The sequence below is a fragment of the Podarcis melisellensis genome (genome assembly GCF_964234715.1).
Source record: "Podarcis melisellensis genome assembly, chromosome: 12".
Taxonomy (NCBI): domain Eukaryota; kingdom Metazoa; phylum Chordata; class Lepidosauria; order Squamata; family Lacertidae; genus Podarcis; species Podarcis melisellensis.
The window spans coordinates 43,690,665-43,708,160 of NC_138544.1; the positions used below are offsets into that span (position 1 = coordinate 43,690,665).

The window sequence follows — 17,496 nt, forward strand, 5'->3', positions numbered from 1 at the left end:
TTTGAAATGTAGGGAAGACAAGTCTCTAGGGAACAATTATGTGGCAGTAAAGTGATGCTGACAGAGTACCAGCAATCTGGTATTTTGGGCCATATGGAACAAGTAATCACAAGGAGAATGGAGGGAATTAATTTCATAGGATTGTGTTTCAAGGTACTATATGTGCAGCTGGTGGGAGAGGGAAAATTCCAGTGGCAATAGATATATACTTATGAATCTCTAGAGCATAATCCAGAGGTGAAGAACTGAATTTGGCCAGTCCTTCTCTCTACCAATAACTTGGGCCGACTTTGACATCACTATCTTCCTCATCATTATTAAGCCACAGCATGTTTAAATGAAACACATTGTGCATTTTTTAAATTAAATAAACCCTTGCCTGCCCTGCCTACCCATCTCTCCCCCCCCCCATCTTCTGTTTTTTTCCTTTTGTCTGTTTTTAGATTGTAAGCCCCCTTGGGGTAGGGATGTGTCACACTTGTTATTCGTAAAGTGCATGAATGAGCGAATGAAAATTCTGTGTCTTTTCAGGTATATCTTGAAAGACTTTTAACTTACGCAGAGATAGATATATGTCCAGCAAACTGGAAGCGAATTGTGCTGGGTGCAATTCTACTGGCATCAAAAGTTTGGGACGACCAGGCTGTGTGGAATGTGGACTACTGTCAGATTCTGAAAGATATCACCGTTGAGGACATGTGAGTTCACTGTTCTTTCTGTTGTCCCCATGACGTACAATAGAACTGACCATTATTTTGCCTTTTTTTAAAAAAAAAATTGTTGTTGTTTAAATTTATTATGATGATCCATCTTGCATTGCACACCACTTTTGGAGCTATTTGGTAGAGAAATAAACACAACAGATAAATAAACAAGGTTGGAGCTAGACTAAATTAGTTGAGATTAGGTGCCATTTAAATCAATGGGAAGTTAGCCATAACTTAAGTCCCACTTATTTTTCAAAGAGAAGTAAGTTCAACTAATTTAACTTGGATTCAACCCGCTTAGATGGGTCTTCTGTCTTAACTATTGGCATTCTCACAATGGCTAATAGAACTACCACTCCGTAAAGGTAAAAGGACCCCTGACCATTAGGTCCAGTCGTGGCCGACTCTGGGGTTGCGGCGCTCATCTCACTTTATTGGCCGAGGGAGCCAGCGTACAGCTTCCAGGTCATGTGGCCAGCATGACTAAGCCGCTTCTGGCGAACCAGAGCAGTGCACGGAAACACCGTTTACCTTCCCGCCAGAGTGGTACCTATTTATCTACTTCCACTTTGATGTGCTTTCGAACTGCTAGGTTGGCAGGAGCAAGGACCAAGCAATGGGAGCACACCCCTTCGCGGCGGTTCAAATCCCCACGACGGGGTGAGCTCCCGTTGCTGCATAGGAACTGGTGTTTGGAAGCATGCTACCTTGGACAGTAGATGATAGCCATGCTGGCTGGTAGCCATTATTCTAGTTATTCTAGTTATGCTTCGCTGCAGGCTTGAATGATGGCAGTCCAACACATTGCAGAGTGGTTTCCTTTATGGTCTGCTTGTGTGGGTGCAATTGCTCACGCTTGATGTACCTTGGTGTACCTAAACAGAAATCAAGCAGATTTCTAAAATCTTTGCAACTTTCAAGAAGACATGGGTTAGTTTTACAGAGTAAGGAGGAAGGGAAGCTTTAGTCAAACGCATGAAAGACGAAGAGAGCAGAGGAGGCAAGTGAAGGAGCGGCTTTCAGACTTCATCAAAGTAGGATGGTTCCTTGGCTTATACTCCCTTTGCCTCAGGGTGTTCTGGTTATACCTCTTCTTCCATTGTGAAGCATTGGAGTTTCCTACACAGGTACATCAAAAATGGGGAAAGTCGATCTGAGCTTGTTTATATTTATGTGTGTTAGCTTGAGGAACAGATGCTGCTTTGGAATGAAATTCAACAGTATACAAAAAGCCCTATTTAAAAGCTCATAAAACAAAGAGAATTTGATTCCCTTACAGATTATATTGTGTAGTCCTGTTACAGTCCAAAATTCCTTATACAAGTCAAAATGTGCTGGAACTTGTCTGACCAAGTAAATCACAAGCAACTGAAGCACATGACTGATCTAATGCAATTTTTTTATTTTTTTTGTATTGACGACTGAGCATCTGCTGTTAAATTTCATACTTGGCCATTGCTGGGAAGTGAGCCACAAGCATGCAATGGAAATGAATGCTTGATAGTCCATTAACAAACATGAGATAAAAGCTTACGTATGACAACCTTTTGTTGAACCTGAACATTTGGGTGGGTGGGGAGGAGAAACTGTCCCCAAACTGCCCGGGCTGAAGATAGCTCAGGTTCCCATGAGATGTCTGTGACAAGCTTAAAATACGTTTTCTTTCTCTGGCGTCAGCCTGTTATAAGACAAAGTAAATTATTGTCCTTCGGGTCAAGAGTTTAAAACGTGCCTTGCTATTTATTTTGCAGGAATGAGTTGGAACGCCAGTTTCTTGAGTTGTTGCAGTTCAACATTAATGTTCCCTCCAGTGTTTATGCCAAGTATTATTTTGATTTGCGATCCCTGGCAGAAGCAAACAACCTGAGCTTTCCATTGGAGCCGCTCAGCAGGGACAGGGCATATAAACTTGAGGTGAGACCCTTGATCTCCTCCCATCGCAAGCACCTTGTGGATGTGGCAAGCTGACCTTTTATTTTGCACTCTCTGAAAAAATTCAAACAAGATGTAAGCCCACTAGAAAAACTTGAGTGTAGGCTTTAAGGTGTGTGTGTGTGTGTGTGTGTGTGTGTATACACACAACAAACAGAGCAATCAATTTACAACAGTGTCATACTGTACAATAGCAAGATAAATGAAAGAGCAAAGTTGGGATGTCACAAAGTTGGGAGAGAGAGGGATCATTGCCATTGCTAACCACCAGAGCCGGTGTGGTGTAGCGGTTAAGAGCAGTAGTCTCATAATCTGGGGAACCGGGTTCGCGTCTCCACTCCTCCACATGCAGCTGCTGGGTGACCTTGGGCTAGTCACACTTCTCTGAAGTCTCTCAGCCCCACTCACCTCACAGAGTGTTTGTTGCGGGGGAGGAAGGGAAAGGAGAATGTTAGCCGCTTTGAGACTCCTTCGGGTAGTGATAAAGTGGGATATCAAATCCAAACTCCTCCTCCTATCTGGATGGGCTACAAAATTGGAGTAATGGAACAGGAAGAGGGTTAGTGAGCACCTGGGTGGGCTGCATGGCAGACAGGCTGTTTTTAGCTTGCTAGGGTCTCAACTTCGCCAGGCTTGGATTACAAAGAAAGATGGAGGGGTCATAGCTTAGGTGGCAGAGCATGAGCTTGCAAGCAGAAAGCCCCAAAGTAAAGCCATGGCATCTCCAGTTTTTTTGGGAAAGCAAAGCCCAGGTCTAGCCCTGGTATTTCTAGTTAAAAGGGTCAGGTAGAACGCAGAGGATGGGAAAGACTTTCCTCTTCCTGAAGCCTTAGAGAGCTACTGCCAGTCGGAGCAGTCAGTACTAGGCTATTTCACATGTCTGACCTTTCTCCCTTGCCCATCTCCCTACAGGCCATCTCCCGCTTGTGTGAAGACAAGTATAAGGACTTCAGGAAATCAGCAAAGAAACGGTCAGTCAGTTCGGACAATCTGACTGTAGTTAGGTGGTCACCTGCGATTATCTCCTAATGTTTGAAGTCCTGGATAGTCCTCAGAAATACTGTTTCTATCATCAACTTTGGGAGGGAGGGGGTTGTTATTTTTTCCCCTCGTTCTTTCCCCCCCCTCTCCTTATTCTTGTTTTTAGATCTGCCTTTACAGTGCCTCCCCCATTGCGTAGCACACAAGAATAAATATACGGACAGGAGAGAGACGTCAGTACATCGGGAAGAACTTCGGAAGAAAGCTGGTTCTGTTGTTTTGCTGCAGATTTGTCCTTTTTTATGTGAGGAAAAGGCAAACTACATACATATGCTTGGAAGAACAGAAAAGCAAGTGTGTGTGTTATTAAAAAGAAAAAGATCCTCAGCAGAGACAATAGCATGGGAATTTTAAAAACGCACCACAAGATCGGCTTGGAAGAAGCACTATGAGAGAGGATTTTGAAAGTATTTCACTTTCTCTTCAGTGTTTTCCATTGGCTTTCTGGGTTTTATATCTTTTTTCATTCCTCCCTTGCTGTTTGTCTGGGAGTCGCTTTTCCTGCCTCTGCAAAGCAGCAAGGATGAAGAAGGCAGTATCTACTGTAGCACAAGCCTCCGAACCAGACGCCATCGGTTGTTTTCTTCTCTCCCATCGCCTCCATCCACTAGGCTTCCCTTCATAAGCTGTTTTATTAGCCTTTTCTCCCCCTTAATTATTATGCATATTTTGTTTCTCGTATGCCTTTGTTGTATTTTTTGAAAAAACAAAATTTGACTTGATTTCTAGTGCTGAACCAAAAGTATACAAAAAAAAAAAGAAGATCAGGTGATTGTTTGGAATTCTTTCTTTTTTTAATTTATAGCGACCGTGTCCGTGGTGCGTTCCCACAGGTTGCATCTTGGATACTGGCTGCTTCATAGTATATGTGGCTGCATGTGCCTTCCTATGTTCTTTGGGATAGTTTTATTTTTCCTTACTATAAAGTTATGGTTGTTGGAAGGATCCAGGTGAGAGTGGAACTTGGGCCAAGGAGGTGAAATTTGCATTGGATGCAGTAGTCCTTTTTTTGTTTGCAAGTTTTTTCACTGCATTTAGAGATTTAGCAGAGATTAAGTGAGAGAGAAAGTGGGAGAGAAAGAGAGAGAATCTTCTTTTGTATGGCAGAGACAGATGATTCCCTTCACTTCCTGGTTCAATGTTGCAAGCAATAGCCTCAAGTTTTTTATATGTTTACTTTAAATGGAAACCAATCTGTTTGTATAAAATAGAAAAAAAAATGAAAAAAAGAGTTTTTGTTTTAGTGGAAAAGGGTCCATGGAAGAAGAAGGAGGAAGAAGAGGAGGAGGAGAAGAAGAAATCTATATTAATTTTACCAAGTGTTTTGTCACAGGTTAGATTTCAGAATAAAAACCGTTAAAATGCATTTTTCAGTGTAGGTGCTTCTAGAAATTTAAACAAAATGCAAACTGTGAAGAAAATTTTGTTGCTTTGTTGATTATATAGTACTTACGTTGTTGTTACTACTGGTTCCCACCCTTCTTTTCCTTAATGGGATAAACGAGTTGAATACCTTTTTTATATAAAGCAAATCACGTTATCTCTGAAAAAAAGGAAAGGGGAAAAAGCCTTGTGCTCTATATAAGCATCTATGAATTATTTTGCACATTTTGAGAAGGATGCCATTTTACGATGCATAAGACAAACAAAAACCAAAATCAGTTGTGCAGTAAGTTCCGTGATCTTGAAGCTCCACAAATTCTCCTGTGCAAGCCACAGCGAAATAGACGAGGCCTCGTCTTCAGTGTGTGGCACTTGCTCTACATGCACTCCTCGAGTGAAACCATACACACCACATTCCACCAGAGCGTCTTCTGCAGAAACTCCTATTCCATATGTGTACTTGCACCCTGCTCTCCTTGGGTGTTGTGCAGGACAAGCTATCATCCTGAGCTACTACCATTAACTTCAGTGTCATCTCTTGCAGGAGACATGACCTTACACATTTCTTTATCTGGTCTCATTGAGCCTTAAAACCCCTATTAGGAATTGTTCACTTGACATTTCCAACCCAACTGTTTCATGTGACAAGAGCACATCCATGCGGCTCTGATTATGGGAAGCTCTTTGCTTCCAATCCCTACAGGATGCCAAAGAGGAGGTATGTCTGCACACCTGAAAGTTTTTTCTCAATTTCTTCTGCGACAGCTCCTGTTACTAAAGAGGCAACCGAACAACTGCTCCCTACTGGTGTGAGCTGCTGCATAAGAAACAGAAAGCGCTTAATTCTCTCGTGTGAACTCATGTTTCCGTCTGGGGATCTTGACTAAGGAGTGCAAGTTAGGGTGGCTTAGACATGCTGGTTCCCAGCAGGCCTACAGTCAAGGCTCTTATCACCTACACAGCCAGCTCCCCAGTCCTGGGTAGGCAGGAGATCTTGGTTTTCTTAGGACAGAAATGGGGAATCTGTGGTCCTCCAGATGGTGGACTCACATCTCCCGCCAGCCTCAATCAGCATGGTCAGGGATTATGGGAGTTGTAGTACAATATTAGAAGAGCCCCAGCTTCCCTTCCCTTCCCTGAGACACTTACCATGCTACTAGCTTGGTTCCACAGTGCCGAATCAGGAACACAGAATGATGCTCCCTCTGTGTTCCCTAAATATGCTTATGACCCCAGAGCACTAAAGGTTTTTAGCAGACAACTGTGTCCTTGCTTATGCTATCTGCCTTAAAAGGGTAACACACACTGATGAGGTTAAATTGCTAATAACTAAGTAGAGTTTTCTACTAACATGTATTACATGACATGAAGGTTTTGCCCATCTATGTTCCCCAATCAGTTTAATTCTCATTACTTTGTTATTGTTGTTGCTACTATTTTTATTACTGTGCCAATATAGCGAAACTTCGATTCTATCGAGTTTTGAGGGTCCCCCTTTTGCCTTTGCCTTTTCCTTGACTAGAATGTTTCAAATTTTAAAATTCTTTAAAGAAAAGAGAAGAGCGAGAGTGAAAAAGGCCAGCTTTTGTTAGAATTGGGTTATGGTGCCTCTCCCAATAGAAATGTGATTGTACATGGAGTTGTTTTATCAACAGTCTGCAGAACATTTTGGGGCTGACTTTCTAGCAAGCACAGTTTGCAGTGGGTATAGGACAGCCTTCCCCAACCAAGTCCCTCCAAATGCATTGGATTACAACTGGTTTGGACCAGCGGGAGTTGTAATCTAAAACATCTTGAGGGCAGCAGGTTGTGGAAGGCTGGTGTAAGGGAAGATCAGAAAGAGAGCAAGGTTTGCATTATGTAAAGTTCTCAATGCATCTACTATAATTTTGTGAAATTTATTAAACAACTTTAAAGATTGTATAGTCTATTTATTGTAAAATTTCAAGTGGATTCCGTAAAACCTGGCTCAGTCTTGTTTAGACTATATTGGATATCGTTTTAGCCTTGTGCACTGGATTCTACCTCTGTATAGGAGAATTTTCCATATTCTTCAATTAGTACTGATTCTGTGATTTAACTTGGTTATGTTTCTTGCACTAAAAATTAAAAAACAAAACAAAATCTGTTAAATGTGGGTTTTATTTTTAATTTTGTTAATTTTACTTTTTTGCACTACTTGAGCATTATTATTTTCTTAGGGTTCTTCTCTGGATGATTCCATAAAGTTTACTGTTCCTAGGAGATCTGTTTCCCTTTCATCAAAGGTTGCTAAAAACTGCTGGAAAATTCTGGCTTAATATTGCCCTGTGTTTTCAAGCTGATTCACTGCTGTGATTACAAAGGTGTACCCCTATTGCAAAAAGCAAACCCCATTATGCACTCATACATTTGATCTGTTTATTATTCTATTTACACCCCAACTTTCTTCCAAGAAGCTCACTTCTTCCTCTGTTTTATCCCCATGACAATCCAATGAGGTAGGCTAGACTGAAGGAAACTGACTGAACCAAGGTTGAGTGGCGATTTGAACCCTAGCCTCCCAGATCCTAGTCCAATATTCTAAGCATCACACCGCTCCAGCTAAAAGCAGAACTGATCCAAAAGGACATTGCTTTGCAAAGAAGCATTGGCAAACAGCAGTGCATTTAGATAATTGTAGACTCTGCACTTGCTGGTTTTACTGGGCAGATAGAGCTCTTTAGATAGTAAAGTGCATTACCTTGCTTCCTTCAAAATGAGTTCAGCCAGTTCTGGTGCATTTGGCGTCCCCTGTCCATTCTCCTGACTGGGACCCTGGTCTTCTGCCCCAAAGTGGCACCCTTGTTTAACACGTGGTCTTGGCAGAGCTGGTGTTGGTGTTGGTGGAAGCTTAGCATGTGGTGTTGTGGTATTTCCCTTTTATAGATATGAAAAAACGCTTGCAAAGGTATAGGGCATGGGTAGGCAAACTAAGGTCCAGGGGCCGGATCCGGCCCAATCACCTTCTAAGTCTGGCCCACGGACAGTCTGGGAATCTGTGTGTTTTTACATGAATAGAATGTGTCTGTTTATTTCAAATGCTGGATTATTTGTGGGACATAGGAATTTGTTCATTTCCCCCCTCAAAATATAGTTCGGCCCCCTACAAGGTCTGAGGGACAGTGGACTGGCCCCCTGCTTAAAAAGTTTGCTGACCCCTGGTATAGGGAAAGCCTGCTGAAATCTCAGCAGCAAGAGAGGAGGCTGAATAAAATGTCCGGTGGTTGGAGGGGGGACTTTTGGCTCCTGCCCATGACTACCAAACCCAGAATAAATGATGCAGAATAGTTGAAATTACTGTGGAGAACAGGCCTTCTCCAGCACTTGCGACTACAGAATCCTCTCCCTCTCTTCCCACTTCTCCATTGGAGTTGTCACCCTTGGTCTAGAAATTGGGGGCGGCGGGGGGGGGGGAACCCTGCCTATCTCACCTTCTGCTCCCCTTTCCTTCAACCCGAAAGAGTAGATAGATTTTGAACACAGTTTTAAATCCTGCATTCCCAGAGTTTCCTTTTGGCACCGCTGGAAGATGGATAAGCAACATGAAGAGTAGGGTGGCCCCCAATCTCTGTGTTTTCGTATCCTTCATGTGGTCTCTATGCAGCCTCCTAAGAACGTCAAAAAAGAATTAAGGGGAAAGGTGTTTGTTGCTTTCTGCAACAGGGGAAGGACAAAGAATGCCTCTCGAAGCGTTGGTTGTTTCTTTGCCACGATCCACACACTCTCAGTCCTGTGTGTGTGGCTACTAAAAGAGAACAGGCAAAATTATAGGTAAGGAAACCTGTTTCATAGCATCAGTTCATTTATCGTCGCTTTGGTCTCTGTGCCCTAGTTGAAATGCAGCTTCTGTTTGTGGATATCACTTTTTCTTGCCAAATTCCAGCGGCCCATCTTGCCACCATCTCTCTTTCTCAAATGGCTGGAGGGGGTGAAGCGCACACAAAACAGTATCTTCATTCAGTAACTGAATAAACAGATTTGAGCTTTGTCTTTTAACACGGTCACTGGAGAAACCCAAGAATCTGTAAAGGATTCTTATTTTAACTCTGCAGTGGTGACTTATATTTTATTTTTTTAAAGCAACTTTAATAATGCACCTACAAGGACCCCCCCCCCATCGCCAAAATAATAAACGCTTCGTGAATGCTGCAAAGCAGCAATGTGCTTGGGTACCCTCCTCTAGTTACTGCATGGAGAAATGCCATAAAACTACAGTCTCATAGCCTAGGCCAGAAGTTCCATTCAGACAAGGGAGTGGGATGGTGGAAGAAGGACTGATCGTTCCTTCTGTGCCAGCTCACTTGATATCAGCCCTGACCACAAAGGAAGGAAAGTCTCTTCCTCCGAGGCCAGCACAGAAATGCGGTGAGCTGGCAGATAGACAGGATAGAAAGTGAACCACCTTAAAAACTCTTTTCTTCCTGTATGGCTGTTTTGCTGGCACAGGATGGGGACGAGGTGAGGGAGAAGTAGTGTGGTTTACAGGAAATGGGCCATGGGAGTGCCAGGGACTGGAGTAAGAGGCATGGTTATCCGGATTAGGTCTGTGGGCTGGAGTTCCTCCTTACCAGCTGTAAGGAAATATAATGTGCTAGATGGGGTAAGAACAGCACCTAACACAGACTTTGTTATCAATTTTGTAATATTCTTTTTTTCTTCCAAATTCTGAACTGCCTTTCACCCAAACAACTCCCAGAGCTGGGTGTGTTTGTATTAAGGTGACAGGCTGAATCGATTTATTACGGTCACAGACCAGAGATTTGGACATATACGGCAACAGAGGACATGTAAATAAAAATAGGTTGAAATTAAACTCCCTCAGCTGGAACATAGTAAATAATACAGGTGTAAAACCATTGAAATATGTATGTGGCAGGTTGTATCTAGGCTTAGTCCTACGTCCCATTGAAATGTTTCATTTTATTGGATCTGCTCTTTTAAGTATGATGGATGGAGGCTGCAATCCTAGCCCCACATATCTGGGCGTATGTTCAACTGAATTCAGTAGGGCATACTTCTGAGGAGACACAGTTCAGATGGTGCTAACAGTTGGGGAGTGCTGACCCTGCCACCTCCATCTACCGCCAGAGGCGATTGCCTCACTTTGCCTAATGGTAGGGCCAACTCTGCAATCAGTTATCTATGGAAAGTCGATAAGCAGGATGTGAGTGCAACATCTCTCTTCCACTGGTGTTTCACAGGGACTGCCACACTGCCCCTAATACTTGAGGTAATATATAAGCCACCATGACTAGTGAGCATTGACAAGCCTTATCATCCATAAATGTAAGTAATCCCCTGCTAAAATCGCCTTCCAATGTGGTGTCCACCACAGCCGTAGTTGTAACTAGGCACAGTGTGAGTGAATAAATATTTCCTTTTGTCTGACCTGAACCTTCTGAAATTCAGTTTTATTTGGCTGACCCACCAAGTTTTATTATTTCTCCATGTTTAATTTCATATACCTCTTCCATTAATTTTCTTTGAGGGGCAGAATGTGTGAGGAAGGAGATACTGTATATTATGAGCACCTCTGCGGAAGGCATTCCGCACAGACACACTTCTGCCGCCACCTCTCAGCGTTCGTGCTTTTAAAGACCAGGCCGCCCAACACTGAGGGAGCAAGGCAGGTTTCATGCCCCCAAGTTCAGGGCTTTGTTGTCCCACAGGAATAAATTTCCTGTTCATTTACTGAGGAGAGTGAAATAGGAATGTGCAGAGACACCACTGATTTCCGTTGGTGACGCTACCGTGTGACCATCTTTTGGAAGCTGGATTTTATTTCTCGTTTCATATGGCGCTGCTGTAGAGGAAAATGCCATTTGCAGACATAACACTTGATGTTTCAGTATCCTCTTTCCTCACGTTATCCATTTTTATCACTTGTCGGGGGAGAAACAAAGCCGCTTCTATTATTTCTTCCACTGCTTGATTTCTCTTTCACCACTGAACTATCCCAGCAATTTCAGGAGGCTGGAATGCCCCGGGAGAGTAAGAATAGCCGACAATGGCAGAGATAATTCCTGTTGCCTTTTGTCTTCTTGCAGTTGTCGGGGCAGAGGTAAGAGCAATCAATAGGACTGTGAAGTTGTGGTATTTAGCTGGGTCTCCTAAGGAAGGCTCATTTCTCTCTGCAGAGGATTTTGTTATTCCTGTTCCTGGCCAGCTCTCGAATGTTTTTTGCCCTCTCTGTTTAGATCGCCGTGGTTTTTGAAAATGCTCAATTTTTTCGTATTCCTTCAGTAAGTGGGGGATCCCTGCAAGTGAGTTCAGACATGGAATGTTGGGATTCAGTCGGCTTTTTAATCATTGCTGTCAGCTACAATGTGACGATTATTGGTGAGTATTAAAAAAACAAAAACCCACATCTTAATTTTTGTTCAGGGTTGGCACCCAGTTCCTGGAAACTGTCCTGGTTTTTGTTCTGTGCGTGTGTATTTTTGCTTGTTTCTAGAATTCACTCATTTGCATTTTAATAACATTTGCTTGTAAATGAAAAATTTGCTTGATATTGCTGTTTGACGTCTATCCTTTATTTAAATTTAGGGCCATTTTTGGTCTTTCTCATTAGTTGTTTCGGGGCTTTATTTCCTCTCAGATGGGCACCAATGCCATTATAGGAGAACACCTCTTTTTCTAGAAAAATAGCAAATGAAGACAAATGCAGATGCAAGAACGTGAACTTATTATGCCTTGCATGATAGCCTAGTTTCACTTTTATTAAGCAATCATTTCAGCAGTGCAGATCCCAGATGAAAATAAGGAGGCTTGAAGTGATTTGATGGGCAACTGCTGAACCAAGTTCTCACTGAGTCCTCTGTTTGATTTTTGAGGCCAATAGCTAGCATTTGTACATCTGGTTCCCCCCTTAACTTTGCACCGATCAAAAAACTTGATTCTGTCAGTCCTCTTGGTGAGAGTGATTTCTGTGGGTGTTTATACTCACATTGCCTACAGCAATTTGGAGTAAATAAATTAACGAAGGTCATTGCTAAGCTCTTAATGGGTTCAAGGCATTCTAGAATTGGCTCTCTCTAGAGCTGAGATGCCTTGTGTTCCCAAACCTATGTGCTGAATTTTTATTTTTATTTAATTATGTATTTATGATATATCTCCCCCCCCTGATTTTTTCCCTCTCCCAGCAAATGGGGCTCCACCTTCAAGGTAGCAAACAAGCAAGCAAGAACAGTACTAAGAGTGCACACCAAAAGCTTTGCATTTCCTCCGTCTCCATTTCTCTTCTCTTGTGATGAAATGTTGGGCTTGTTGACCCTCTGATTTCTGTCTGTGCAGAACTTCCAAGGCTTTGGGCAAAAGGCCATAGCTCAATGGTAGGGCGTCTGCTTTGCATGCAGAATGTCCCAGGTTCAATCCCCAGCATCTCGGGGCTAAGAAAGAACCCCAGAGAGCTGCTGCCAGTCAGCGTGAACCGTACTGAGCTAGATGAACCAATGCTCTCATTCAGCATAAGGTAGCTACTTCTGTTCCTGTGCTTTATTAAAAAAAAGGGGAAGGGAAAAAAGCTTCTCTCAAATGTTCACCTGAGGTAGAACATCCACCTATGCTTCAGAATTGGGAAGCCTCTCCTGAGAAATGTTGCCAGGTGCACCTTAGGAGAAATCCTCAAATCGTCTGTACAGTGGTACCTCAGGTTACATACGCTTCAGGTTACAGACTCCGCTAACCCAAAAATAGTGCTTCAGGTTAAGAACTTTGCTTCAGGATGAGAACAGAAATCGTGCTCTGGCGGCGCGGTGGCAGCAGGAGGCCCCATTAGCTAAAGTGGTACCTCAGGTTAAGAACAGTTTCAGGTTAAGTATGGACCTCCGGAATGAATTAAGTACTTAACCTGAGGTACCACTGTCATAATAGCAAACTCTGTTATCTGAGTGCTGCACCCCAGATAGCCAAAGTGGCCCATCCATGAGGTGCTGGAGGAACTGAGGGAGGCTCAAAGGAACCCCAAGGTTTGCTGAGGTATTGAAAAACCTTCTGAAAAGAACATTAAAGTGGGTGGTGGGGTGGATGGAACGCAGGCCAGTGAGGACAGGGCCTGTTGTAGTCCCACAATGTTTTGAGCCGGTTAGGTTGTGGAAGGCTGATAATCTCCAATCTTCATTTCGTTTCTCAAGGATTTCTACATTATGCACCTCAGCCACTTTCTGCCATGCGAGTCAAGACGCGAGTGAAAACCCTTTCACATCCCTCCATTCCCAACGTGAACAGCAACAGAGCCTTCACAGAATTTATCACCATAGAATTTTAGCATTGGGAGGATCCGTGAGGATAAGCAGGTCCAGCCCCCTGCAATGGAGGGATCTTTTGTCCAACGTTGGGCTCAAGTCTGTTCATCTCAGCTGTTGGCTCCCATATACATGACAAAAGAGATAAATGGATGTAATCAGCTGAGTGTCAGGGGTGAACTCTTAACCAAAGCCCTCTGTTGCTGTATGCATGGAATATCTAGAGTAGGGTTACCATACATCTGGAATTTCCCAGACATAGCTGGAATACGGCAGTCGGAAACAGTGTCTGAGCGGAAATCTCTGAAATCTCCAGGGAAATCCAGATGTATGGCAACTCCTGTCGGAAGTCTAGATTTTGGCGAATTTCCTGAAAAATAGCTCAAAACTTAAATTCTCAAAAAACAACAACAACACCTCAACAACTTTTGTGTTCACTTTTTGAAATATGGCAACTGTAATTTACCCTCTTGCCTGCTGGTTGGCTGGTGTATGAGTGAGCCAATTGGTGAAGCTGGTGTGTGTGTGTGTATGTGTGTGGTTGCCAACCAGGGTAAAAAATATGCAGGGATTCTACAATACGACACAACTCCCTTAGCGATGACATGTCTACCTTTGTTCTTCCTTTCTAGGGAAGATTTGGTTAACTCTTGTCATCCTGCTGAGGTTTATGGTGATATTCTTAGCAGCCTACCCTCTCTACCAAGATGAGCAGGAACGCTTTGTCTGCAACACTTTACAGCCAGGGTGCTCCAATGTGTGTTACGACATTTTTGCTCCTGTGTCCCACTTTCGCTTCTGGCTCATTCAGACCGTGTCCGTCTTGCTCCCTTATGCCATCTTTGGCGTCTACGTATTGCACAAAGTGTGCAGGCAAGTTGTGAAGGCACATTCCGCAGCCTACCATCGTTACAAAGAGGTCAAACCTTCGGCGGGCGGCAAAGTCGCAAAGAAATCGTCCAAAGGGAAAAGAAGCAGAGTCGCCTATACAGGCAACGAAATGGCTGTTCCTGATTTTTCCAGGGCGTATACAGTTCACCTTCTTCTGAGAATATTGACAGAGGCCAGCTTTGGAGTGGGGCACTATTACCTCTTTGGATTCTTTGTTCCAAGACGTTTCTCCTGTAACCAATCCCCTTGTTCGAGTTACGTGGACTGCTACATCTCCAGGCCCACAGAAAAATCCATTATGATGCTTTTCATCTGGGGGCTCAGCAGCCTCTCATTCTTCCTCAGCCTTGTTGATCTGGGCTTTGCCTTCCGAACCAACGCTGTGAGGAATCGGAGAAGGAAGCTGCTGTCAGAAAGTTTCACGGCCGGAGAGAAATGCAGTCCTAGCCTGCTGCACCAAGGGGACAAGCTAAGCAACGATTTGCTGGGGGGCCAAGGCAACACAGCCGTCATTGACAACTGCAGCAACTGTTTGCTTGGCCGAGAGGTGAAGGAAGTGTGCTCCTTTCAAGCTGTGTTCAATCCTCAGCAAAAAAATGGCCCTAACCTCAACAGCAGCAACAGTAGTAACAAATCGTGTGTTGGAGCTGCCCACCCAGAGGGCAAAGGGGTATCTTTCCATGACAGTGAGCAGCCAGAGATCTCCTGTGAGCAATTGAGATTCGAGCAGCCGCCAGGCGTTCTCAAAGGAGCGTTGGTTTTTAAAACCCTGGACGGGTGCCGTTATGGAGCCCATTCGCCTGCAAGTAGCCACAAGCCCTCGGTTCATTATTCTTCCCTTGAGAGAAAGGCTTCGGATGTCCAATCTGTCTGCAGCAGTGCTGGCTGCTCCAGATCCAAAAAATCCGAATGGGTGTAAAATGTCAGAATAGAGTGGCAGAAAAACTACTACCAAATACTGCCAATCTAAAGAACAGTATAGGAATAGTCTCTTTGGTTGAATATACGTATTGCCATTCTGTGCATGCAGCTAGATGGTTTGTTTTCTTTTACTAGGGAGACTCGCTAATGAAGTGTACATGCATGCTACATCTGGAGGTGCTTATTTATACATTTTGGCCACAAACACAGAATAGCTAAAGCAAAAGGGGAAATAACTAAATCTTCCCACATGTTTGCAATTGGATGGGTGGGGGCAGCAAGGCTCTGGTTGCTGGATGTGGCCCCTCCATCAACTGGCTACCCACTCTGCATTGGGAAGAAGATCTGAGGAGTGGATCCTGCTCTGTGCAGACAGGCTCCTCATGTGATTTAGAACCCTGTGCGGTTGGGGTACAGAGTCACACAGGGAACCTGTGCATGTTGATGGAGCTCCCATTGTCAGATCTTTCTCCCAATGCATGGATGGGGGAGTGGTCTGATGGGGACCCAAAGTAGAGCTGAGAAGGTAATCATAAAAGGGAGAGCCCCTGTTAAGAATGAATGAATGTGCATTTTTGAGGCAAAATTCAGGGCTCTGAGACTATTGGCTTGTGTGTGTGTTTTACAAAAAAAAAACCCAACATGTTTCTGGACTTAATGATCACAAGATAAGCTCTAAAATGCAGATTGAAATATCTATTGAATTCTCAGAACTCCAAACAAGAATTTCTGTGGTCTTTACTGCTCTGCCTAGCTCTCTCTTTTGCAGCTCCTCCTCTGAATAGCAGAAATAGAATACTGTGGTACCTCTGGTTGCGAACGGGATCCGTTCCAGAGGCCCATTCGCAACGTGAAAAGAACGCAACCCGCAGAGGCGCATCTGCGCACACACAGGTTGCAATTCGCCACTTCTGCGCATGTGCGTGACGCCATTTTGCTCATCTGCGCCTGCGCAAGCGGCGAAACCTGGAAGTAACCCTTTCCGGTACTTCTGGGTCACCGCGGGACGTAACCTGAAAGAACATAACATGAAGCGGACGTAACATAAGTTATGACTGTATTTTATATATATATATATATTAAAGCAAATCCACGCACCAAGACTTGGATCATGGAGTCGCATAGCTTGGATTCCCCTTGTTCAAGAAACTGGCTTTAAAAAGGGCCCATTCATTTTCAAGGAGGGTTTGAGGATGGGGGTCCCAGGATGCCTTGCTTCCTCTGTTGGAACTTGCATGCCTTTTGGCTTAGTTGCAGAGAAGTCATTGGAAGCAGTACCTTTCGAATGCTTAGTAGCAGCCCTTTTATTTTCAGCTTTTGACCAATTTAGAAGTGCTTACATGGCAGCAGATACAAAAGGAAAGTTGTTGGGGGAGAGAGGAAGTGTCCCACATTTGTTTTTGTCCCTTCGATATTGCTCATTAACCATTAAAATATGTGTACAACATGTGCATTGACAAATATTTCATTCATTTCCTGAATATTTCGACATTCACAATTTCAGATTTCTTTTTAAAATAATAATAATTATTTATTAAATTTATACACTGCCCTTTACCCGCAGATATCAGGGCAGTTCACAACATAAAACATAACATTTCTTCACTCATTCTGGAATCACTTAGGTGTCAGAAGACATACCACTTTGTATTTTTAAAAAAGAATAATTCATCTTGAAAAGCGCGTGTTCTGTAAAAGTGCACAGAATGTAGTAGATCAGTACAGAATACGGATTGCTCCAAACGTCAGCTTTCTTATTTGAAAGAGAAAGCATCTAGTCTTCAGCATTTGTGAAACATATGCTTGAAAATGTGGGGGCAATGCCTGCTGAAAAATTCAAAATTTAAGGTTGGTATAAAATGTCTAATGGTCAGAGATGGGATTTCAGTGCTCCAAATGGCAACATATATCTCCCAAACCTGCATCATGACAATTGGTTTGGTTGCATGATGTCCAACATTAACAGAAATATATAGCTGTGGTGTGGGATTATTCTGATAGCACAGCCCTATCTATTTATCCTCTTACTGGAATTTTTGAAAGCTTGGCTTCTGATCCATTTCTCCCCAAAGTTTGCTAGAAGTGCAATTGCAGGCCTGTCTGTGCTATTAAAATGAAATCTCCCCTTTAGTACAATCATGTGATCGACATACTGCTCTCTGTAAGAACTGGAAGAGTGTAAGATTTAAACCAAATAAGTCAGTACTTGTTTAATTTCAAAGGGTCTACACTTTGTATGGCTAGTACTGGATGCAACCCTTTACCTCCATGTTGCCCACCCTAAGAACTAGCAGATATCTTAGCAGAGTAGAAGTTGTTGAACATGTTCTTGCTTCGTTGACAACTGGATGCCTACA

General features: G+C 43.3%; 2 protein-coding genes across 3 annotated transcripts in view; both read left to right on the forward strand.

The window, feature by feature from the left end:
- Positions 1-6,984, forward strand: part of CCNY (cyclin Y) — a 104,303-nt gene extending 97,319 nt beyond the window's left edge. The window contains exons 8-10 of the mRNA XM_081882676.1: positions 532-698; positions 2,459-2,621; positions 3,552-6,984. Of these exons, the coding sequence (XP_081738802.1) occupies positions 532-698; positions 2,459-2,621; positions 3,552-3,668 (447 nt within the window). The 3' untranslated portion in view covers positions 3,669-6,984. The remainder of the gene's footprint in view (positions 1-531; positions 699-2,458; positions 2,622-3,551) is intronic.
- Positions 6,985-8,763: 1,779 nt separating this feature from the next.
- On the forward strand, positions 8,764-16,182 carry GJD4 (gap junction protein delta 4). 2 transcript variants are annotated; one of them, XM_081883527.1, is made up of 3 exons: positions 8,764-8,855; positions 10,286-11,423; positions 13,960-16,182. In XM_081883527.1, exons 2-3 carry the CDS (start codon positions 11,360-11,362, stop codon positions 15,135-15,137), a joined length of 1,242 nt encoding a protein of 413 aa, XP_081739653.1. In that variant the 5' UTR covers positions 8,764-8,855; positions 10,286-11,359; the 3' UTR covers positions 15,138-16,182. The 2 variants fall into 2 exon arrangements, with proteins under 2 accessions (XP_081739653.1, XP_081739652.1); XM_081883526.1 differs by lacking the exons at positions 8,764-8,855; positions 10,286-11,423 and adding an exon at positions 13,018-13,302.
- Positions 16,183-17,496: the final 1,314 nt, after the last annotated feature.